Source organism: Staurois parvus, unplaced genomic scaffold, assembly GCF_062004578.1.
Source record: "Staurois parvus isolate SC_StPar_1 unplaced genomic scaffold, SC_StPar_1.0 ptg000014l, whole genome shotgun sequence".
Taxonomy (NCBI): Eukaryota; Metazoa; Chordata; class Amphibia; order Anura; family Ranidae; genus Staurois; species Staurois parvus.
Genome location: NW_028317810.1, coordinates 17,784,477 through 17,810,734, shown reverse-complemented (window position 1 = coordinate 17,810,734; position 26,258 = coordinate 17,784,477). Strand labels below are relative to the sequence as shown.

Below are 26,258 nucleotides of genomic sequence, written 5' to 3'. Positions count from 1 at the left end.
GCTCTGCACAGAGGACCGGAGCCTGCGCTTCCAGCTCCTCCTCTACACACAGCATCTGAACCGGAACACGGCCAACACACACAGCGCTCCGCCGCCACCAGCCGGACCCTCTGCAGGTAAAGGCGGCCGAGGAAGGGAGGACGGGGAGGTGAGGGGACCGGCGGCTGCTGCATTCTCCCGCCCGGATAGAGGAAGCAGAGGTCGGCATCCTCCGGGAACACGCATTGCCATCCTCCCATTGCTATGTCCGAGCTGCAGCCATGTGTGATGGGAGCCAGCAGGAGCACACACATGGCATCTGCCGGGCTGGGGGCGGTGGTCACCCCGGGGGGAGGGGTGTTACTGCAGCACTTGGCTAAGGGGGCGGTAATTCCATCATTATACCGGGGAGATCACTTCTATAGCCTGCTGTGTGCATAGAGGAAGTGAGAGAAGCACAGGGTGCTATGGTGGGGTATGGGACACACACTGGGAGCAGTTCCTATGAGCACACATTGTGATCAGTCTCTATCATCAGGCACTATGATGAATCTATAGGATCAGACGTTGTGATGTGTCCCTACGATCAGACATTGTGATGTGTCCCTAGGATCAGACATTGTGATCAGTCCCTAGGATCAGACATTGTGATCAGTCCCTAGGATCAGACATTGTGATCAGTCCCTAGGATCAGACATTGTGATCAGTCCCTAGGATCAGACATTGTGATCAGTCCCTAGGATCAGACATTGTGATCAGTCCCTAGGATCAGAGATTGTGATCAGTCCCTAGGATCAGAGATTGTGATCAGTCCCTAGGATCAGACATTGTGATCAGTCCCTAGGATCAGACATTGTGATCAGTCCCTAGGATCAGACATTGTGATCAGTCCCTAGGATCAGACATTGTGATCAGTCCCTAGGATCAGACATTGTGATCAGTCCCTAGGATCAGACATTGTGATCAGTCCCTAGGATCAGACATTGTGATCAGTCCCTAGGATCAGACATTGTGATCAGTCCCTAGGATCAGACATTGTGATCAGTCCCTAGGATCAGACATTGTGATCAGTCCCTAGGATCAGACATTGTGATCAGTCCCTAGGATCAGACATTGTGATCAGACATTGTGATCAGTCCCTAGGATCAGACATTGTGATCAGTCCCCTAGGATCAGACATTGTGATCAGTCCCTAGGATCAGACATTGTGATCAGTCCCTAGGATCAGACATTGTGATCAGTCTCTATCATCAGGCACTATGATGAATCTATAGGATCAGACGTTGTGATGTGTCCCTACGATCAGACATTGTGATGTGTCCCTAGGATCAGACATTGTGATCAGTCCCTAGGATCAGACATTGTGATCAGTCCCTAGGATCAGACATTGTGATCAGTCCCTAGGATCAGACATTGTGATCAGTCCCTAGGATCAGACATTGTGATCAGTCCCTAGGATCAGACATTGTGATCAGTCCCTAGGATCAGACATTGTGATCAGTCCCTAGGATCAGACATTGTGATCAGTCCCTAGGATCAGACATTGTGATCAGTCCCTAGGATCAGACATTGTGATCAGTCCCTAGGATCAGAGATTGTGATCAGTCCCTAGGATCAGAGATTGTGATCAGTCCCTAGGATCAGAGATTGTGATCAGTCCCTAGGATCAGAGATTGTGATCAGTCCCTAGGATCAGAGATTGTGATCAGTCCCTAGGATCAGAGATTGTGATCAGTCCCTAGGATCAGACATTGTGATCAGTCCCTAGGATCAGACATTGTGATCAGTCCCTAGGATCAGAGATTGTGATCAGTCCCTAGGATCAGACGTTGTGTTCACACATTGTGATCAGTCTCTAAGATCAGACATTGTGATGTGTCCCTATGATCAGGTATCATGGTGATCTACATGATTACACATTGTGATCAGTCCCTGTTTCCTCTTGTACCAAATTGTATTGTAACTGTAATGTCTACTTTCATTTTGTAAAGCACTGCACAAACTGTTGGCGCTATATAAAACCTGTATAATAATAATCAGACACTATGATGAGTCCCTATAATCAGGCATCATGATGAATCTACATAATTAGGCATTGTGATCAATTCCTATGATCAGACCCTGTGATCAATTCCTATGATCAGACACTGTGATTAATCTCTATAATCAGACTTATGCAAAGTCTCTGTGATCAGTTCTTATGAGCAGATATTGTGATCAATCTCTATGGTAAGACACATGGATCGGTCCCTATGATCAGACTTTGGGATCAATCTCTATGATCAGTCCCTTTAATGAATCATTATGATCCATCCCTATAATGGGGCTTGTGCTAAGTCTCTGTGATCAGTCCCTGTAATCAATCTCTGTGATCAGTCATTATGATCCTTCTCTTTGAAGGGACTTGTTCTTAGTCTCTCTGGTCAGTCCCTATGATGATTGTTGATGACAGGATGTAGCTGTGGATGAAGCATGGATGTGCTGGGGATGGCTTGCACAGTGACTCATGCTGTATGATAGATAGAGACAGTCTCATCCCAAGGTCACCCAGAGATGGCACTTCTGCTTATTGGTGATGTCAGCCTCATACAATCGATAGCCGGCTGCACGCCTAATAGCACGCTAGTAATATGAGTCATGTGTCGTAACATGGTATCCCCCTGGATGTTGTGATCCGACATGTGAGAGAGGTAGAGTGGGGGGCAGCTCTCACTCACATACAAACACACAGACAGCTTTTACTTGTCCCTTCATGGAAATAAGAGGCGTCCTTTCCCGCCTCTTCTCCTCCTCCCCTGTCCTCTGACAATAGTCACATTCATCATTCCTCAGCTGTAGAGAGGTGGTCTAGGAGGACTGGGTGTGTGCACGCTCCTCCATAGGTGTATTCTACGTTCCAAGGAGGAGGAACATCTGTGACAAAACACAGCAGCATCTGCTGGGCTGAGTAGCTCTCGGAGAATGAGAGGAGGTGAAGTTTAGGGTTTTCTTCCAAAGTCTGGATGCGTTGTTCAAGTCTCTTTCAATTTATTTCCACAGTTTCTACGTCGGTACCACAGAACTCCATAGTCCCCGAGCAGCAGTTAAGCAACCGCACATGGAGAAGAAGACAAGTTTAGCCTCAGCACAAGCTGAGCAAGGGAAATCTTCCACCTCACCTCCACACACTCAAATTTTGCGTTCCTCTCCTCCGCCTCCTTCAGTTATGGATGGAGATGAACTACAGATTGATGATGCCCGAGGAAGACCCCTGGGTCCCACTCCAAGCCAGAGTCGCTTTCAGGTAGACCCAGTGAGTGAAGTCTCCCGAGATTCGTCTGCTGGGGACCAAGAAGGTACACCACCTCCTTCTGATGGCCTTACTCATAGGGGGAGAGGGGGCTCCGGTGGAGAGGAGGCTAAAGGACGGTTTAGGGTAAATTTTGTGGACCCCGCAGATCCAGAGGGCAGCTCTCCTGAGATGCCAAGTGGTGAAGGAGGTGGTGGGGTAAGCTTTCAGAATGGAGATACAGTACTGAGTGAAGGTAGCCTACATTCTGGCGGAACTGGTCATCACTATCACTACGATACTCATACTAATACTTATTACCTGCGGACTTTTGGGCACAACACTATTGATGCTGTGCCAAGGATTGATCACTACCGACACACCGCTGCAGACCTTGGGGAGAAGCTGCTGAGACCCAGCTTGGCAGAGCTGCATGATGAAATTGACAAGGTAAGACAAATTGCTTTTCATTTGCTGCATTCAGCACCTTAGTCCACTGCCATTAGCTTTTCTATCTTAAATGTTGATGAAAGCAGTTGTGTTTTGGTAACTTGATAATGGCTTGGCCCATATGGTGCCAAACTCATACAATATATTCACTAGTGCTTTCAGAGTTCTGCATTTTTTTTTAATAAGCATAAATAAAACATGAATGGTCCTTGTGATGGGTGGTGTAATTTGTGCTGGCAATAACAAATACACTAATAGGATTGGAAATGTATGTTCTCACCTCTGAAACTGATCTGATTTAACTTCAGTGTTCACACTGGTGAAAAATTAAGTACAAGTCCCTTGTTTGGCTCATATGTACATACAATGTATATATAATATATACACATACACACGTGTGTGTATATGTATGTTTATGTATATGTATATATATATATATATATATATATATATAGTAGTACAAAGGTGAGAAAAATAGGAGCCATGGCTACCTGTCCTCTGAGATTTGCCTTTTGCTGAACTGTTAATGAATTCCCACTTGACTGTTCTGTTCTTAGGAAAACACATGATTAATCCTTTTCTTTGGTGATTCATTTTACAATTATTTTTGGTTTCTACCGAACAACCTTAAACTTTGATTCACTCTGTTTGCACTTTTTTTTTATACCTGTTAGGTTGTTGTTACAATAATATTTCCCTTTACGTTCTTTATAAGCTTTTGCTTAAAATGGATTGCTTGGCATGTGGTCTACTAGTAGATCATCAGTGCTGACATCTGTTTGTGGTACTGCTGTATAGTTCATATTGGTTACTGCATGTTGGACTATTTACAATACACATAGGTGGCATTCTATCACCATCTCCAAAACCCAAACCGCACTCTATACAAGGAGGTCAGGAATCTGGAGTGCCAAGCATATTACAAGATAACAGTGTAAAGTCAAAGAAAAGTGCAAGACTGAAATTACTGAGGAACCCTGGATCCGCTTGATAATGGCTTACTTGTACAATTATATGTGTATGACATTTGTGTATTCTCAGATGACATGTACAGTGGGTATAGAAAAGAATCGCCCCCCCTTTAAAATAATCACATTTTGTTGCTTTGTAGCTTGAAAGAAGACAGACACAGTTTTTGTTTTATCCAGCTGTATTTGCAACTTATAACATCCAAGTGAAAGATGTAACACCAACATGTCAGAAAAAAGTAAAAAATATTCAAAAACAGAAACACTGAGTTGGAAAAAAAAGATCATCCCTTTGTGTCAGTATTTTGTTGAACCACCTTTTTGCTTTAATTCCAGCCTTTAGTCTGTTTGGATATGCCTCTACTAACTTTACACATGTAGACTTTGCAGTATTTGCCCACTCTTCTTTACAGAACTGCTCAAGGTTAGTTAAATTTGATGGTGACCATTTGTGGACTGCAGTCTTCAAGTCATTCCACAGATTGTTGTTGGGGTTCAAGTCTGGGCTCTGACTAGGCCATGCAGGGACATCTATCTCTTTCTCGTTCAACCAATATGAGGTCATTATTGCTGTGTGCTTTGGGTCATTGTCATGTTGGAAGGTAAACCTTCTTCCCATTGTACATTGTACCCCTGTACAAATCATTGGTAATACCTCATCTGGAATATGCAGTTCAGTTTTGGGCATCAATTCACAAAAAGAACATTGGGGAACTGGAGAAAGTACAGAGAAGGGCAACCAAACTGATAAGAGGCATGGAGGAGCTCAGCTATGAGGAAAGATTAGAGGAACTGAATTTATTCTCTCTTGGGAAGAGGAGATTAAGGGGGGATATGATCAACATGTATAAATACATCAGTGGTTCATATAGTGAACTCGGTGTAGAGTTATTCACCCTGAGGTCATCACAGAGGACAAGGGGGCACTCTTTACATCTGGAGGAAAAGAAATGTAATCTCCAAACACAGAAAGGTTTCTTCACAGTGATAGCTGTGAAAATCTGGAATAGACTCCCTCAAGAGTTGGTTCTGGCCAGCTCAGTGGATTTCTTTAAAAAAGGCCTGGATTCTTTCTTAGATACACAGAATATAACTGGATACTAACATTTGTAGGTAAAATTGATCCAGGGAATATCCAATTGCCTCTCGGGGGGTCAGGAAGGAATTTTTTCCCTGCAGGAGCAAATTGGATCATGCTTTGCTGGGTTTTTTTTGCCTTCCTCTGGATCAACTGTGGGTATAGGATTATAACTTTTTTTTTTTTCTTTCTATGGTTGAACTGGATGGACTTTTGTCTTTCTTCAGCCAGACTAACTATGTAACTATGTACTAATGTTGCCCACTTATGCCTGTCATGAACATATGGCTATGCTAAGCATCAGACAACATTTTATCCCCCCTGTGGGTGCCTCAAGACCCCCCAAAAAACAGGGGTGCTCTGGCATAGAGTCAGCAGCTACTTGCCTGCTCTGGTCTGGTGCTTATAACCAACCCATCTGTCCCTTTTTTTTTGTCTCATTAATGTAATGGACCACCATTAGTCTGCAAGACAGAAAAGGCCATATGAGCAGGGAAGAGTCAGCAAGTGCCATGAGGTACACTGAGTTCCATGTTGGTGAGCAATCAAACAAGAAAAAGTTGGGGCTAAGTAGGTCTGCCACCTACAGTAGTTTCATAGGACAGACCGTGGTGTTGCCTTAAAAAACACAATTACTTTATTAAGAAATAAATTTCAAAGATTCATAAATAAATGCATGACCACCACCTTCCACCTTTTTAAAAGTGAAACATGACAATGTTGGCATCTAGCAAAAGACGAAAGTCTGGGCTCGCAGTCACTCATCCAGTCAGACACACACAGCTCCAATAATGTATATTTGCATCCCCTAGAGCACAGGCACATGTAGCTTAGCTCTGTTGGAGTGGGGAGACTACACTGAAACCAAACAAGGATTAATTGGAAGTAACCAGCCCTCCAGCAGGAGGATTAATCCCAGTGTAGTCTGTTTCCCCCCCAGCCATTGGCTGGCCACAGCACATTTAGTTCATAGTATACATGAAATAAAGGCAAATCCTTTGTTCCAGTCCATGTAAATTAGTGCTGGACAGTCCACATGTCCCCTATGAGCAAGCACATATATGCACAGAGAGGGTAGCTTAATATGCAAATCTGGAAAAAGGCCCAATTTATTTTGGGTCCTGGGGCAATCTGAGAGAACACAAAAAGTAATTGCAGGCGCCTGGAGTGACCTAAACTATTTACACATCAACTACTGTTGGTTGGAATGGCTGCAGGTTAAAGGTCCATGTACACTGGCTTAAAAATTGCTGCTTCCACGGGAGTTTTGTGTTTTGCCTGTAGAAGCAGCTCCATGTTATCCTAAAGGGTTTATTTACTAAATCTGGAGATTGCAAAATCAGGCTTACGTCTGCATAGAAACCAATCAGCTTTGAGGTTTTATTACCAAAGCTTAAAGTAATATTAAAGTCTTGTGTGGTGTTTTTCTTTTTTAACCACTTCCCGTGCAGCCCATGGGAGCATTGCAGGAGCGGGTGGCCGTTTATAAACATCCTGCCTCCCTGCCTGTGCACGCTCCCTAGGAGCGTGTGGCACCACAATCCGGTACCCGCTGTGTCCGGAGAACACCGATCACTGTATGGGACCTCTGTGTGAGGTCCCGATCATGTGATCGCTGATTGGCTAATCCGTGATCACATGAATAGGAGTAAGCAAGATGTCACATCTGACATCATTGCTTACTACGTGTGAAATCTGTGAATGATCACAGAGGTCACATGATACAAGGCTATTCACAACAGCTTTGTACCATGTGACAAGCTGTGACCAATCGCAGCTCACACAGTATTTCTCAATGGCTGCAAGAAGGCAGCCAGAGAGAAGGAGAAATGATTGCTTTTACAGCCTTTTTGGGTGTAAAAGCAATCAGTGTAAAAAAAAAAAAAATCTTCATCACCCCCCCACAAGTAGTACAGTGTCACTATGGTGACACGGTACTGCTAGGATGACAGTATGTTAAAAAACCCAAAACAAATTAAAAAAATAAAAATGTAAAAATAATTTCTGAAAATTATAATTTTTGGTTATAAAGTAATTTGGGTTATATTTTTTTTTCACTAAAACGATAGCTGAATTCATTTTGGCCAAGATTTATGAAGAAAGATTATTTATTTGCAAAATTTTATAAGAAAAACACTTTTTTTTCAAAATATTTGGACTTTTTCATTTGTATAGCAAAAAAATAAAAATCCCAGTGGTGAATAAATACCACCATAATAAAGTTTTATCTGTCTCAAAAAATGCTAAAAAATTCATATGAATAGAGTGTTGCATGACCGCGCACTTGTCATTCAAAGTGTGATAGCACTGATAGCTGAAAATTGGCCTGGACAGGAAGGGGGTGAAAGTGTCCAGACTTGAAGAGGTTAAATAACAAATATGTTCTACCTACCTGCCCTGTGCAGTGGTTTTACACAGAGCAGCCCAGATCTTCTTCTCGGGTCCCCTACTGGCGCTTCTGGCTCCTTCTTCTTAGCTGCCTGCTCTGGGGGCAACGCTCCCGAGCCGTGACTCTGTGTGTCCATTCACGCACAGAGCCTCGATCCCGCCCCCTCCCTCTCCTAGTTGGCTGAGGCAGCAGAATGAACCAGTCAGGAGTGAGAGACCCCGGAGAGCCAAGGCTCTTGTGGACATCACTGGATTGAGAGGGGGCTGAGTGGGCTGCTGCACGCGGAAAGTTTTTTTACCTTCATGTATAGAATATATGAAGATAAAAAAACCTTGAGACTTTAGAACCCCCGATGTGTCCATGAACATTAGAACAGTTAGTAGAGGTACATTCTAAGCTCAGTGTTTAGAGGCAGAAGAACAACCCCTTGTGGTTTGCATTTTTGATTGGAGTTTACTGGCAGAAAAAATGCTAAAGTCGCTGAAACATTGTATGGAAACGCTCTATATTAGAGATACGTGATCTAGATTAGTGTTTCTCAACCTTTTTCCAGTCGAGGTGCCCTTGAAAAGTATTTTCAGTCATGAGGCACCCTGTCCAAGGCTTGGTTCACGTTACTGTGTGTCGTGGAACACACGCAAAATCGCGCTCATTCCTGACACGCAGACAAATTCTCTGCTCTTTAGGAGTACCCCCATACATTGGCAAATGCGGGGTGTTTTTGGTGTGGTGCAATTTTAAAACGAGGGTCAGGGACGACTTTCCCTGCATTTCTGCGGGTAAGGCAGCCCATTGAAATGACTGGGCTGCCCAACACACAGCCACACAGATGTGAACCAAGGACTTGTTCACCTGTGAGGTTGGAGGGTGGTAAAACCTTGCAATTGAGCTGCTGTTACCACCCCCAACTGCTCCCCCTTTAGCTGCAGAAGCAGCAGCTGGGGGTATACACATGCTGTTGCCGCAGCTGGAAGTATACCTCCTGGTGAATGGATTTGAGTTACAACCACCCTGCAACTGTGTGCGCATTGTGCGTGGTTGTGGTGTGGTGATTGATGCTGGGGTTAAACCAGGCGGTGAGGAGGCAACATATTGCCACTTTACCACCTTTCAAATACCTCTGATAAGCGATCTGAGCATGGATTGCTGTTCAGAGGAGCAGCAGTCCTTGCTGTTATTATGAACAAGTCCTAAAAAAGAAGTTCTGATAGGACAGGAATAGGGGGTCAAGATTAAAACTAAAATACATATACACACATATAAAAACAAACACGTACACACGTAGGTATACACATGTATGTACACACACGCACATCTACACACTCATGTGTACACACACACACACGTCCACACACCTGCACATATATACAGCCCTATGAAAAGTTACAGTACCTTAGCTTCCATCACAGCTGGGTACTGCACTCTAGGGGGAAGCAGAGAGCACAGGAGGCACTCCCCTTCCCTTTGCTGAGCAGTGTGACGGCTCCCAGTGCCGATGTACAGTGCGGCTGGGGATTGGGAGCTCAAGTGACAGCCATTCTCCCCACGGCACCCCTGAAGACCTCTGGCGGCACCCTGCTTGAGAAAGGCTGATCTAGATGAGTCTCTGTGCATTAGCATTTTCCACTTGGCCTCTGTATTATTATTATTATTATACAGCAGGGGTTAAAATTTCGAGTCCATACCTACTAGCCGGTCACAAAACTTACTCTCCACCAGTTGCCCCACCCAACCTTCCCCAGGTCCGCCCCCACCCCTGGCCCGCCTTCAACCATGCCTCCTTAAAGCTTATGAAATTACATTTTTCTTTAGAATAAAGAGTCCAAAATATAAAACTGTACACAGTAATGTATATCCCAGCTCCCCTGTACTCCATTATAGTGATATGACATGTATACAGTAATGTATATCCCAGCTCCCCTGTACTCCATTATAGTGATATGACATGTATACAGTAATGTATATCCCAGCTCCCCTGTACTCCATTATAGTGATATGACATGTATACAGTAATGTATATCCCAGCTCCCCTGTACTCCATTATAGTGATATGACATGTATACAGTAATGTATATCCCAGCTCCCCTGTACTCCATTATAGTGATATGACATGTATACAGTAATGTATATCCCAGCTCCCCTGTACTCCATTATAGTGATATGACATGTTGTACACAGTAATGTATATCCCAGCTCCCCTGTACTCCATTATAGTGATATGACATGTATACAGTAATGTATATCCCAGCTCCCCTGTACTCCATTATAGTGATATGACATGTTGTACACAGTAATGTATATCCCAGCTCCCCTGTACTCCATTATAGTGATATGACATGTATACAGTAATGTATATCCCAGCTCCCCTGTACTCCATTATAGTGATATGACATGTATACAGTAATGTATATCCCAGCTCCCCTGTACTACATTATAGTGATATGACATGTATACAGTAATGTATATCCCAGCTCCCCTGTACTCCATTATAGTGATATGACATGTTGTACACAGTAATGTATATCCCAGCTCCCCTGTACTCCATTATAGTGATATGACATGTATACAGTAATGTATATCCCAGCTCCCCTGTACTCCATTATAGTGATATGACATGTATACAGTAATGTACAGTTGCAAGAAAAAGTATGTGAACCCCTTGGGATTACGTGGAGTTTTGCATGAATTGGGCATAAAATGTGCTCTGAACGTCATCTAAGTCACAACAATAGAAGAACACAGTCTGCTGAACATAATACTACACAAACATTAGATGTTGCCATGGTTTAATGCACATAACGCAGAAGCCGGAAACCGGAAGTTGTAAACCGGAACTCGGCTTCACAATGAAGCTTGGAGCGCAGGTGCAGTCGCTCCATGCTTCATCTGTGCTATCTGCTTGCCACTCGCCACAGAGGAATTTCTCCTCGCATTGGGCGAGCGGCTTTTTCAAGCCCTGTATACAGGATTTATATAGCGTTAATCGTTTGCGCAGCGCTTTACAATATAAAGGGAGACAATACAGCAACAATACTGTTCAATACAAGAGGGATAGGAGGGCCCTGATCCTGGGAGCTTACAATCTAGGAACTCTTGAACTAGTTTTTATAAGCAAAGATTGAGTTAATTTAATAGATGCAATTGTGAGAAAAACAAGAAAGTTATACGTATATTAGCATATAGCATATATTACCCCAGTTTTATGTATAGTTAAAGGGGTGTGGATATTTATGAAAAAACTACTTGTCCAGGGACTAAATCGGTGTCCCAGGCTACTTGTCCCTCATGACAATCTACTTGTCCAGATAAAAAAAAATAAATTTGAACCAAAGCCATATTTAAATCGGAGGTGATTTTAGGAATGTCTTTAGGAATGCTTTTAAAAACAAAAGGGGCTTTATGGCGACTTATACAGGACAACGTTAAAAATATTACACATTTATCTCCTCCTCCCCTCCCTGCCTGTCTCCAGCACCATACCCGGGGACTAGCAGGGAGGGGAGAGACCTTGCAGTGTAATGAGCACCGATTGGGTGCGCATCAGGAAAGGGGAGTGTTGGGCTTATACTTTATCTCTTTCGCTGCCAGAGCCGGTTTTTCATTTTTTTTGCACAAGATTCAATTTTTTATGTCACATGATATTACTGAAAAATTTTAGTGAAAAATACAAGTAAGTTAATTTTAGGGCACAAAAAAAGCAATAAATTACCCTATTTTTTTGTAAAATATAAAAGATGAAGTTGCACCGAGTAAATAGATATGCAGCATGTCAAACCTTAAATATGCGTGTACTCGTGAAATGGCGACTAACTTCAGTACCCTATATTTTCTATAGGCGACACTTTTAAAGCCCCTTATAGGTCATCAGTATAGTGTACGAAGGAGGTCTCATGCTAGAATTATTGCTCTCATCCTAGCGTGCGCAGCGATATGTAATGTATCGCAATCAACGTTTTCATGAGTAGGAGCCTCAATGTGCGCTTTTATGTTTGTACGTGCGTATATATGTGGAGGGCTTCAATTTTTTTGGGTGGGGATGTTATGTGCTTGGGTGTAATTTTAGATTTTTTACAATTTTAAAAAAAAAACTTTTTTTTATTACTTAATTTTTTTTTTTCATTACATAGGGGACAAAGTCCCCTATGTGATGATTTTTGGTGATAGGTTCTCTTTATTTAGACATCCAGGATCTAAAAGACCCTGGATGCCTCCCATGAATGTAATGCAGTGCACATCACACTGCATTACATTCTTTCCTGGCCTTGATAGCTGAGAAATCTTTCAATGGGGACCTGGAAGTGACATCCCAATGTCACTTCCAGCTGATGGTGGTGAGCCGGTCCCGGGCCCGCAGATGGGCAAGTGGAGCCCAAGAGACAGTGGGCAGGGGGAAGTTCACCCAGGGGGGCCCAGAGGCTGGCACTGTGTGGAAGCAATCAGCGTGAGCGCTGCCGCCCAAATGCTTCCACCCTACAGGTGACCCTTGAAGCAGGGCTAAAGGTTAAAAAGAACTACCTGCCTGACGCCTGGAACTACATGTCCTAGGCATCGGGCGATATAAATTCAACATCCCTGAGCTGTGTAAAAGTGCATTAAAACCCAAAAATAAAAATTTGATCTATAACAGATTTCCAGTCCTTAGATGTGGTGGCTGCATTTTTTTTCAAATGTTCCTCCTTCATTTTTACCTGCTTCTCATGCAAAGAACACACTTCCTAACCCTTTTGTGTCTGTTCTTTCTTTCTACACTTTATCAATGGAGGAAGCCATAGTTGTTATACAGACTTCAAACATGTCTTTTGTTTATGTTCATTGGTGGGTTGATAGGACTAGTAGTTCGATGAGGATGTTTGTGCTTTTACAAGCTTACAGGATATGGCAAGGACACTGCATTTATGATAAAATCTGCAGGTATTTTTGTACTTGCTGAAAATGTTCTTTTTTTTGTTTACAAACGATTTTATTGTACAAGTGTAGACAGTAGAACAACAGCACATTGTAAAAGTGATATTGTCAGCAAAAACAAGGCACTTTTGAAAAGTACAATACATAAAGGTATATTAACATAACAAAGAAGATAAGAAAAAAAAGAGGAAGTTACAAGTGCATGAAGTACGTAAACGACAAAATAGGTTAGGTGATACACCTGTCAATAGTACATGCCAGCCAACTTTTACTGGGGATGTTATTAAGCATGTAATAAGTGTCTGCAATCTCTCCATGACTCCCATTTTTTATCGTATAAGTGCAGCTTATCCAGTAGGGTATAATGAATGCGTTCCATAAGCATTACAGTGTCAATTCTGTGTAAAACGGAGTCTAAGGGAACAACATTGGACCTCCAATGTAGGGCAATAGACCATAAAGTGGCAATACATAATGTGTGTATCAATCTCAGATTGGCGTCAGAGACCCCTGGGATATGGGCCCCCAACAAACAGGTCTGCATGGACAATCGTATCGGGGCGCCCGACAATAAGGTAGCGACCTCAGAAATCCTACGCCAGATCAAAGATATGGTCGGGCAATCCCAAAATATATGAACCAAAGTACCCGTGCAGTCACAGCCCCGAAAACATAGAGGGGACGTTTGTGGAAACAGTACATGTAGTCTTGACGGGGTATAATACCATCTGGTTAGAACTTTAAGGGCCGTCTCACGAACCGAAAGAGACCTAGAGCTCTTGCATATATTATCCACCATGGAATCCCAATCCTCATCCGAAAAAGTGACGCCACAATCCTCCTCCCATTTTCGTCTGTACAAAGGGGGAGCATGAAAAAGACAGATCAAAAATTGGTGATAAAGATTTGAGATAAGACCCCTACCCCTGGGAGAGTCACGGCTGACACGTTCAAAAAAGGAAATCGGAGAGGATGGGGCAAGGCCAAAGTGTGCTTTAAAAAAGTGCCTAATCTGTCTATATCGAAGGTACTCGCGAAGAGGAACATCAAACAACACGCGCAGCATATCAAAAGTAATATAAGATCCTCCTCTTTGGAAATCAGACAATCTGATAAAAGATCGATCATACCACCAACGAAACATATGAGGGGAAGAAAAGGCTACAACAAAAGTAGGATCACCAAAAAATGACACACCTGGGGGAATAGAAGAGACTAAACCCAATTTAGATTTGTGTTTGGACCAAAGCGTCAGTGAGTGAGCCACTATGGAGTTATGAAAAACAGTCGATCGGGGGGAGATGTTAGACCATAAAATTCCCGGTAAATAAAAAGGGCGTATCGACTGAGACTCAAACTTGATCCACGGGATTTGAGAGTTAATAGTAGCCCATTGTGACAATTGCGCAAAACGAGCCGAGAGGTAATATAGCCAAAAGTTAGGAAGACCGAGACCTCCCGACCGTTGTGAGCGATACAAAATGGATGAGGCAAAACGTGGATGCTTATTTCCCCAAATAAAATTATTAATAGTCCGCTGAAAATGATCCAAAAAGGTTTTTGAGACCGGAACTGGAAGTGCTCTAAAAAGATAAAGCAATTTGGGCAAAATATTCATTTTAACCGCCGTGACTCTACCCAGAAAGGAGATATGATAACCATGCCAGATCTTCAGTAGAGTAGAGAGACGCGATACACATGGTGGATAATTAGCCGCAAATATATCCGAGTATCTGGGAGTGAGGTTAATCCCCAGATAGGATATCCTGTCCTTGACCCAGCGAAATGGGAAAGAACTACGGAGAGATGCACTTAGGGAGTCAGGAACATTAACAGGCATGATCACAGATTTGGTAAAATTAACGGTGAGACCTGACACTTTGGCAAAATCGTTCAATACAGCACACAAGTTAGGTAAAGAAGTCAACGGGTTAGTAATAAAAAGCATAACATCATCAGCATACATGCTCAATTTAAAATGTGAAACTAATAATGAATAGCCAGAAATATCCGAATGTGATTTAATCGCCAATGCCAAAGGTTCCAACACCAGCGCAAATAAAAGGGGTGAAAGAGGACAGCCCTGGCGGGTACCTCTACCCAATGTAAAGAAGTCAGAGTTACAGCCAGGAAGCCTAATTCTCGTTTTAGGAGAGTCATACAGGGCATGTATGCCTGCCAAAAACCCCTCACTAAAGCCCATTTTCTGTAGCAAAGAGAACAAGTAGGGCCAAAGAACACTATCAAAGGCCTTGTTTATATCCAAACTCATCAACAGAACCTCTTTGGAATGTAAATTGGCGTCTTGAATAACATTTAGAGTGAGACGAATGTTATCTGTAATAAATCTGTCGGGAATAAAACCCGACTGGTCTGGAGAGACCAAAGAGGAAATGACAGGGGCCAACCGGTCCGCCAAAATACGGCTAAATATTTTTAGATCATTATTCATGACTGAGATTGGTCTATAGTTTTGTGGCAAACAGTGGTCCTTCTGTGGCTTGGGTATTAGAGACATGTTAGCCAATAACATCTCCTCAGGGAACTTACCCCCCTGCAAAACATCATTAAATAAAGTTATCAAGTATGGAGCCAATGTAGAGGCAAAATGTTTATAATAGCTAGCGGTAAATCCGTCAGGACCCGGCGCAGTAGAGCGCTTGAGCGCGCCTATCGCACATGTTATTTCCTCTAAAGTACAGGGGGCATTAAGAGTGACAATCTGAGAGGGTGTAAGGGCAGGGAGGGGTATAGAGTCCAGCCAAGAGTCCGACAGAGGGACAGAATCCGACTGCGGAGGAGCTAGTAGTTTTGAATAAAAATGTTCGAAAATACCCAAGACTTCCTGAGGTAGAGATGAGATAGCACCCGAATTTGTGCGTAATTTATACACGTGTGGGGGGCGCAGAGAGTGGTTCAACTTCCTTGCAAACATGGTAGATGCCGAGTTACTATGTAATAGGAATGAGGCCTTCGACCAGCGAAGGGCCTTTTCAGTTTTTTGGGAAAGCAGGGCATTCAGTTCCAAGCGCTTTTGGGACAGTAGCTGTTTATTAAGCAGAGATGGATTAGCGACATGGCTTCTATAGTGTGCTTCTAATTCTCGGGTTAGAAGTAGTATTTGCTGCCAACGTTTTCTATTTCTGGATGAGGCCATGGAGATAAGTCGGCCTCGTAGGACCGCCTTGTGGGCTACCCAGAGTGTGGCTGGGGAAATATCAGGGGTTAAATTAGATTGAAAATATTCCTGAATAGATGAAACCACTTCCTGGCGAGAGTCGATATCGGTTAGCATAGAATCATTAAGTCTCCAAGAGAAAGGAGTAGGTGCCAATCCCACAAATGTGATAGATAAGGCCACAATACTGTGATCCGACCAGGGGCTCAAATGAATGCAAGCTACCTTAGAATTAGCTAGTAAAATTGGGGTACAATATATATAGTCTAATCTAGCATAAGAGTCATGTGGATGGGAATAAAATGTGTAATCCCTGGCTCCGGTGTTGTGCGCTCTCCAGGCATCCACCAACTGAAGGGTATCTAATTTCTTAGTAAGGGATTTTGGGAAAGCCTGGGAAGAATGCGAGGGGGAACTACGGTCCAAAAGAGGATTTGCCACCAGATTAAAATCCCCACCCACCAAGAGATGAGGGGACAAAAACCTATCCAGAGTACCAAAAAATTTTGAAAAAAAGGTAGCTTGAGCTGAATTCGGTGCATATACATTAGCAATAGTAAGTTCTCGACCTGAAAGGGTGCCTTTAAGAATGATAAACCTACTGTCCGGATCACGATACACATGTTGAACCTCAAAGGGGAATGAATTATGTAAAAAGATGGCTACGCCCCTACTCTTGGAGGAATGCAGGGTATAATACCCCTGCCTATAAGATCTATGAAAATATGTCGGGTGTTTTGCAGCTGCAAAATGTGTTTCCTGTAATAAGATAATCTTGGCTCCCAGTCGTTTATATTGAAGAAAGGCCGTTTTGCGCTTGTTTGGCGAATTGAAACCCTGGACATTATGCGAAATACATTGAATTACCATAGCAAACAGAGCTTATTACTATCATCATAAAAGTATACATTACAAAGATATCCCCTAAAATTAATTGGCTAGACATAGAGATCCGCAGGTCTATAGCAGACAGACGTACAGGTGGTAGAACCAGCCCAGGGGACCCCTCGGCCCCAAGATGGGGGCCATGATGCCCATAGACCGACACAACACAATCCTCATGCACTAAAGTGTTGAAAAAAGAGAAGACAAAAAACAATAGAGAGGAGAGTTGAAGAGCTCCTACAAATAAGGTAACTAAAGAACATGGATCAGGCTGAAAATTTGTCATACCTGATAAAACAAAAAGTTCAAATATTAAGGGGCCAATTGGGCCCAAACCCTGTCTCCCTAAAACATGGAAAACGGAACTGCCACCCCTCAATCGGGCAGCGACACTTCCGGCCATGTCAGGAGGCAGGGTGGGGTAACGTGTCAAAGAGTTGTGGAACCATAAACCATTGGGCGCAATTAAGAGGGACCAAAGACCCTTGTTATACCTTAACTCGTCCAGTTATCAATGCAAGGCACACATATATTACTCAGGATTATAAAATTAACATAGCAGTAACCATAGAAATACACATCCTGACAGCGTAAGATGTAAGAAACAAAATCCCTGTGTCTCAATTCACGGTAAAGTCATAAAAGACAATAGGCAAGACAAAGGACTGTCAAACAATAGGTAATAGGCAAGTGAGAATGGACCTATCAACCCGGATCCTGTCTGACTCTCCTTCTATCTCTCCGTGGAGATGGGGTATGCCAAATGGGAGAGACACGAGGGGTGGAGGGTGGACGTTGAGGTGATGGGGCATCCGCCAGGCCCAGTTTGGCCAAGATTGCTCTACCTTCAGAAGGAGATGTAGCTATATATGTGCTCCCATTATGTGGAACAATCAACTTAAAGGGAAAGCCCCATTTGTAGCGAATCCGAGCTGAGAACAGGACCGTTGTGACTTCTTTCATTTTTCTACGCTTCTCCAACGTGGCCGGGGAAACATCCGGAAAGATTTGTAAGACCGAGCCTTCAAAGGAGATCGTAGGGGTATTGCGAGCAGCTCTGAGTATTTCCTCTTTGGTCAAAAAGTCCCTCATGCACAGGACAATATCCCTAGGTGGCTTGTCAGTAGGAGGTTTAGGGCGTAGGGCTCTATGGATGCGGTCACAGGCAAAAGACCCAGGGTCACGATCCGGGAGGAGTGATTGAAATAATTTGGTCACGATTAAGGAGAGGTCAGACATAGACTCCGGGATTCCCCTGATTCGCAGATTATTCCTGCGATTGCGATTATCAAGGTCCTCCACCTGCGCCTGTAGTTGAAAAAAGGCCGTTTGTAAATGATCATGCTCTCTGGAAAGTTCACCATAGGCCAGGCTAAGTTCATCGTGTTTGGTTTCTAAGCGGTCTGTCCTGGAGCCCAATGTGGCTATTTCCTGAGAGAGAACATTAGTGCTTTTATGCAATTCTGATTGAAATTTGGCGGCTAGTTTGGCGTACATAGATTCCAAGCAGGACTCCAAGTCCCCTTTTGTAAGTTGCTGTGTATTTTCACTGACCAAGGCCGATAAGGGAGCGGTGGTATCCCGCGTGGGATCGGACAGGGATGCTCGCTCTGTATTGACTGGAGACATGTTACAAAGTTCGTGTGCCTTAAGTAGGTATGTTGTGAGGGACTTCTGGGCTTGTCCCTTTTTTTTCTTTGTGGACGGCATACAGGGAGTCTCCTGGGGGTGATCAACTGAAAATAGGATAAGGAATGGAGATTATAACCCCAGGGGACCTATAACGCCCAAAATAGGTTCAGGGTTGTAGTTACATGAATGCGGTTAGATTCATCTGCGAGAACATTATATTGTAAAGATAATTAGCAAGTCATGGAGGGGTAGAGAGGACATAGATCACAGTAACACGCAGATATAGCACACCGGAGCAGGATGATGGCACCAGATCCCAATCTAGGACACAAGAGGGACAAGTGGGAGGCAGAGGACCTCCAACACCAAGCACAGGGCCCTCCAGGGAGACACTCCACGGGGCAATATCAAGGCCCCAGTAGGCCTCTGAGCCCAACAGGGGCTGTGGGTACAGGAGATGGCAGGCTCCGGGGTCAGCAACGTGAGGCCCACTCCCAGGTCACTGCGGGGGGAGCTAATAATAAGAGGGCACCTGCATCCCCCACTCACTGTGACCAGATGGAGGCTCCAGACCGGTGATGTAGGCCGCCGCCACCGCGGGAAGCAGCAAGGCTCAGTGGCGTCTCTCCCCCAGTCCCAGCAATGCAGAGGGCGCCGCGGATGTTCCCAGGCGATCTCCCACAGCCCGGATGGCAGCAGGTGTGGATGGGAGAGCTGATGGGTGGCGCCGGAGCCCCGGCCCGCGCGGCCGCACCAGGCCGCGGACGTCAGCCGCCACGAGGGGCGGAAATATCACTCGGGCCCCGACTCCCCGGGACCAAGGATACCACCCGGGTCCTCCGCCGGCACTCTGTGATCCGCTGCTGCACGGATGGCAGCGGACTTAAAAGTTCGGCACCGGATGGTAGCAGGTGCGGATGGGAGAGCTGATGGGCGGCGCCGGAGCCCCGGCCCGCGCGGCCGCACCAGGCCGCGGACGTCAGCCGCCACGAGGGGCGGAAATATCACCTGGGTTCCGACTCCCCGGGGTCAGGGATACTACCCGGGTCCTCCGCCGGCACTCCGTGACCCGCCGCCGCTCGGATGGCCGCGGATCTAAAAGCACGGCACCGGAGCTCCGGATTATGCGGCCGCTCCGGTCGCCATCTTGGACACGCCCCCGCTGAAAATGTTCTTAAACTAAGTAAAACTTATGCAGCCACAACACCAAGGAGACTGGCAAGCTGCATATAATGTTCTTGCTTCTGAGTTTACACTGTAAAGCAGGGGTGTCCAATCTGCACCCCAAGAACTATGAATGCAGCCCAACACAAAATCATAAACATAAAAATGTTTTGGTTTTTTTTTTCTAATTTTTTTTTTTAAAGGCGTTTTATACTTAGTGAACGCATGTGGCCAAAGAAGAATTTTACGGTGTCTCTTTACTGGACTTCTAGAAGTTTTATCTTTCTAAAGAAAATTATCCCAGTCTTCACAATTAATGCCGTATTCATGTCATCAGTTTTTGGCAGCACCTATATTTGTGCGAAACTACAGTATTTTCAAGGCTGAAGATAATGAAGGGCATCTGATGGGAACCTTGAGAATTCATTGAGAAATGCTACTATATCCATCAAACCAGATATTGATGCATTCGTTTCTCAATGTCCAATATCGCACTAATTTTATGTTGTTCCCTTTTACTTTTATAATAAAACTTCATAGTTTTATTATTAATATTGTTTTTTTATTATTACGGTACAATATCTATATCAGTGATCGTTAACTTGTGATCTGCCGATTTTTTTTTTTTTTTTTTTTTTTTCCTGCTCATCAGCTATCCGTATTGGTAGTGTATTTTGTGTGTGGCCCAAGACAATTTATCATCTTCCAATGTGGCCCAGTAAAGTAAAAAGTTTGGACACCCCTGCTTTAAAGGTTCCGTAATTAGACCATTAACATTTTTCCTTATTTTACATGCTCGTTTGTTTGTGTGATTCTTAATTGGCTCTTAAAGTTTTCTGACTGGAGTTTCTGTATAAGCCCTGGTTCAACACTGGGGTGAGCCGTGTGGCCTGTGTTTGCGTGGCAGACCATTCATTTGAATGGACTACCGTGTCTGCATTTTCTGCCAAAAAAAGATGCATGCACCTTTTTAAAAACACGGTCGCAGGGAAATTGCTTAGTCTTTTTGATCATGCAATTTCCCTGTGGTTCCCGCACCAGTAAACGCTTTTGGGGCTGAGATGCGTGGGGATGCCATTCAGAGTGAATAAGAGCAGCGCTATTTGGCTACTGATGGTTGCAGGTGTGGGAACGGTTTGCGATACCCGCAGCCAGCCTGTACAGTGTGAACCAGAGCTGAATTAGAGTCTTATTTATCCATGCTGTTTTTGGCTGGACCCATAGTATATGTCTCATTTGTATTAAGCTTCCTACCAGTAATCCCGAGTGTGGCTCGGGTTTAATTTACAGTACCAAAAGCGGTAACCCCGAGCCATACTCGGGATTACACTGTAGTGCTTGTCCTGCGATCCCCCGATGTCCTTCCACTGTGTCCTCCGGCCGATGCCGGCATCCATCTTTTGGGTTCCCTTCCCTGCAAGCGTCTGGACGCAGGGGGGCGGAACCGGCGGGAGATTCAAAATAGTAAAAATATGACACGCACAATACATTGTAATCTGTTAGGATTACATTACTGTATCAAACCATTTCATCTAAATGTTGTCCCGAGTGCTTTTGTTCTGTGCCCTGCCTGCACTTTTACCGTTTTTTCTGCCTGGAAACTTGAGAATGTCCATGGCATCCAAAAAGCGTCCCTTTAGGTCAAAAGCGGTTTTAGACCAGCTAGAAAACAGCGATATTGAATTTAGAATCACGTGCAGAATTGAGCGATAATGATTCGTGGGGATATTTGTCATCATTATTTATTATATTATAATTTATGATTTCGTGTTTCAAACTTTATCATACCCAGGATGTTTATTAGACTATTCTTTGGACAGATTTAAGTGAGTTATTCCTAAGAATTACAGGCCTACAATATAAAACAACAAATTTTTATGCAAAACAATGTACCGCATTGACATAATCAGACCGCCAGGGAGGTTAAAGTTGTTTGAATGGAGATTTTCATATTGGTTGTGTCATTGAAGCACTCTCTCTTTACAGCTTTGTCAATAGTGGATGCTTTAGGCATGCTGAAGTGTACACCCAACCACTTTTTTAATCTTTTGGATAGAGTGAAGTTGAGTTGCAATATCTGATGTTTTTTTTTCTGTATTTTGCCCTATTGGGTACATTTTTCTTAAATTCCTGTGCTTGTAAAACCTGAACGAGAAGTGGGTGATGCAGGAAGGAACTGTGCCAAAGACATGCTGGTAGGTTAATTGGATTCTGTCTAAATTGGCCCTAGTATGGGTATGAATGTGAGTTAGGGACCTTAAAATGTAAGGTCCTTGACAGTTAGGGACTGATGTGAATGTTCAATGTATACAGTGCTCAGCATAAATGAGTAAACCCCTTTTGAAATGTAAGATTTTAATCAATATCTCAATGAACACAAGAACAATTTCCAAAATTTTGACAAAAGAACATTTGTTTAGCTCTTGCTCTTAACATGAAAGTAAGGTTAATAATATAACTTCGATTACAAAATCTTCAGTTTTACTCAAATTAATTGATGCAAAAATGAATACACCCTACAACAAAAGCTACTACATCTAGAATTTTGTATGACCTCCAAGATCTGTAAGGACAGCACCAAGTCTTCTATGAATTAACAAGTTGGCAACATATTGCAACATCTATCATTTTTTCATTCTTCAAGAACGACCTGCTTTTTTAGAGCATGGATGCTGGATGGAGAATGATGCTCAACTTGTCTCTTCAGAGTTCCCCATAGATGTTCGAATGGATTCAGATCAGGAGACATACTTGGCCACTGAATCAATTTCACCCTGTTCTTCTTCAGAAATGCAGCAGTGACCTTAGATTTGCATCATTGTCATGTTGGAAAAGTGCATGATGACCAAGGGCACGGAGTGATGGTAGCATCTTCTCTTTCAATATAAAGCAGTACAACTGTGAATCCATGATACCATCAGTAAAATGCAGCTCCCCAACACCAGCAGCACTCATGCAGCCCCACAGAAGGACACTGCCACCACCATGTTTTACTGTAGGCACCATGCATTTTTGTTTGTACTCCTCACCTTTGTGATGCCAGTCCACGGAAGTTTTGAAGCCATCAGTTCCGAAAACATTTATCTTGGTCTCATCATTCCCAGTAGTCTTCTTTTTTCAGCATGGGCCCTGACAAGTTCTAGTCTTTTTTCTGTATGGGCTTTAGGAGAGGCTTCCATTGTGCATGACACCCATGGATGTCATTCCTCTGCAGTGTACACCATATTATGTCATGGGAAACAATCACCCCAGTTTGGCTTTCTACTTCTTTAGCTAACTGCAGTGAACTTGCATGGTGATTTTCTTCAACCTTTCTCATCAGACGACGCTCCTGTCGAGGTGTTAACTTCCGTGGACAGCCTGGATGTCTCTGATATGGTTGCTTTTCCTTCTTTGTTAAATGTTAGTATAACTTTTGCTACAGTGTTCTGACTGATACGTAAAGCTTTGCTGATCATCTTGTAGCCTTCACCTTTCTTGTGTAAAGAAATTATTTTCTTTCTTAGATCTTGTGACTTTTCTGTTCCATGTAGTGCCATTGCTGGCAGCATGAAATGGGAAGGGGTTTTCTTTAACCACTTCAAGACCGGACACTTTTACCCCCTTCCTGACCAGGGCAATTTTCAGCTTTCAGCGCTATCACGCTTTGAATGACAATTACACGGTCATGCAACGCTGTACCCAAATGAATTTTTTACCATTTTTTTGAAACAGATAAGGCTTTATTTTGGTGGTATTTATTCACCACTGGGATTTTTATTTTTATTGCTATGTAAATGAAAACGTCCAAAAATTTAGAAAAAAAGTGTTTTTTTTATAAAATTTTGCAAATAAATAATATTTCATCATAAATCTTTGCCAAAATTTATTCCGTTATCTTTTTAGTAAAAAAAAAAAAAATCTAAATCAGTTTATAACAAAAATTATAATTTTTAAACATTTTTTTTTACATTTTTATTTTATTTTTTTATATTATTATTATTTTTTTTTACATACTGTCACCCTAGCAGTACAGTGTCACCATGGTGACACTGTACTACTTGTGGGGGCTGATGAAGATTTTTTTTTCTTTTTTTTTTTTTTACACATTGCTTTTACACCCATATAGGATGTAAAAGCAATCATTTCTCTTTCTCTCTGTGTGCATTCATGCACTCATTGAGAAGTACTGACTGAGCTGTGATTGGGCACAGCTTGTCACATGGTACAAGCCTGTTGTGAATAGGCTTGTACCATGTGACCTCTGTGATCATTCACAGATTTCACACGTAGTAAGCAATGATGTCACAAGTGACATCTTGCTTACTACTTTGCATGTGATCACTGATTGGCCAATCAGTGATCACATGATCGGGACCTCGTACAGGACCTCGTACATTTATAAACGGCCACCCGACCCTGCACTGCCACCGTCCGGCCGTTTATATACAACGGCCGGACACGAGGTAGTTAAGTAAAGCCCTTTTATAATTAACTGTCTTCTGAACACCTGTTTAATGAATAATTAGACTCACCTGTAGTTAAAATTCTTGTTAATTAGGATTTTGTTGTCTAAAGGCTGGCCATACAATATACAATTATCTGGAGATTTTTGGTTTAGATTTACCAAAAACCATATAATAGGAGGACAAACCTAAACAACACTTTCAGTTGTATCCGATTAGGCAGGCCCTTGTACTACACAGTTGAAGGTAAATCTAAAGGAAATTGGGCAGAAAATTGGAAGATAATTGTATAATGTATGGCCAACCTAAGACCTTCATTGGGGTGTATTCATTTTTGCAACATCTTCTTGAATGAATTTGTTAGGAAAAATACTTTTGTGTGTTCAAAATAACAAATCTTGTTTGCCCGCATTTGTGGGAGTATTTTGAAGCAGGGTGGATTTGATTTAAATCAAACTGATTTAAATCACGATTGAAATCACTAAGTCAGTAAGGCTTGATTTAAATCATCGTTTTCTACATAAAGACTAATTCTTGCTGGTATATGCAAGTAGATGAAGATTTTTAGAATAACTTTTCATATTAGTTTTTTTATCCCCAGTTTAATAGGTTAATCATTCATATTTGGACAACTTTTCTGTTGTACTTAGGAAGGAGAAAAATAATCATTACCTTAATAATAACAATTCAAATAGATTTATTCATCTGAAACAATAACATTACAGCATATGTTATTTGCTTAAACATCCATGTTTGTTAACTAATTTGGCTAAACAAAATATATATATTTTAAGAAACTTAGACTGTCAGCCCCTTCCTCCTCACACTTAGTTTCACTTTCATCTTGTGCAGATCTATTCCAATCCAAACAATCAGAAAAATATTGTTTCTATTCTATTCACTGAACTTCTTGAAATTTAGCACTGAAGGGGTTGATTCTGTATTCATAGGTTTGTAGGAGTTAGGATTAAGGTCTTTTTCTTAACTCTGTTCATGTTATAACAGTAAACCGAGCATCTGTGATAATATCTTGTAGGGAGAGAAACTGCCCAATAATCTTACAAAAACCTCTGGAAGAGCATGACATTGTGAATGGATTAATGGAATTTATTTACCAAAAAAATAAACATATACAGCCTTATTCTACATAATTAAAAAACTAGTCTTTATTTCATGATGGAATAACCTTTGGATGGTAATATATTTTCCCCAAAAAGCATTTTATTTAAAAAAATCCGATTTAAATAAAAAAAAATCTATTTTTTTTTTTTTTTAAATCATTGATTTTTATCCACCCTGTTTTGAAGTATAGTGGCCCATAGAAAATGGTGATTCTGTAAGGAAAGTAAAGGTTTTCTGACCTTGGGTTGTACTCCTTTATTTATTTATTCATTCATTTATGCTGAGTACTGTATAGTGTAAAGTGCTGAATAAATATACAGCACTATATAAGTACCTGTAATAAATAATCATAAAAACTTTGACAAAGGTTTTAAACCTTCCTTGTTCCACTAAAAATATTTTTATCCCTGTCTCATTTGGAGAGATTATCAGTTTACTTCCTCTCCTGAGAGGAAGTGAGGGTAAATCTCCCTGACAGGTATACAGATGACAAAAATCACAAGCTTCAACTTTTTTCCTTGCTCTATCCAAAACCAATAAAACATTTTGCCTAGAGTTCAGCACTTCAGCCCTCGTGAAATACAGGTATGGGTTTAAGTGGTTATACCGAGCCGATGCCAACAGCTAAAGGCATTATTTCTGTATCACTGCTGGCAGTGTGCTTTTTTTGTGAAAGCGATCCCAGTGGCTAATTAGCTGCTGCATCACTTTTACAGGCGACAAAAAGGGACCCATCGGGGAGCCCGGGATTGCAGCTGACCATAGAGATGATGGACCAGAACGTCTCGTCATCTC

At 42.6% G+C, this 26,258-nt stretch overlaps 1 protein-coding gene across 2 annotated transcripts in view; it reads left to right on the top strand.

Annotated features, from left to right (window-relative positions):
• The first annotated feature begins 6 nt into the window (after positions 1-6).
• The window catches only part of SLC12A2 (solute carrier family 12 member 2), a 189,107-nt gene continuing 162,855 nt past the window's right edge, over positions 7-26,258 (top strand). For both annotated transcript variants that reach the window (XM_089677757.1, XM_089677750.1), the window contains exons 1-2: positions 7-116; positions 3,019-3,697. In XM_089677757.1, coding sequence (XP_089533883.1) covers positions 3,077-3,697 — 621 coding nt within the window. In that variant the 5' untranslated portion in view covers positions 7-116; positions 3,019-3,076. The remainder of the gene's footprint in view (positions 117-3,018; positions 3,698-26,258) is intronic.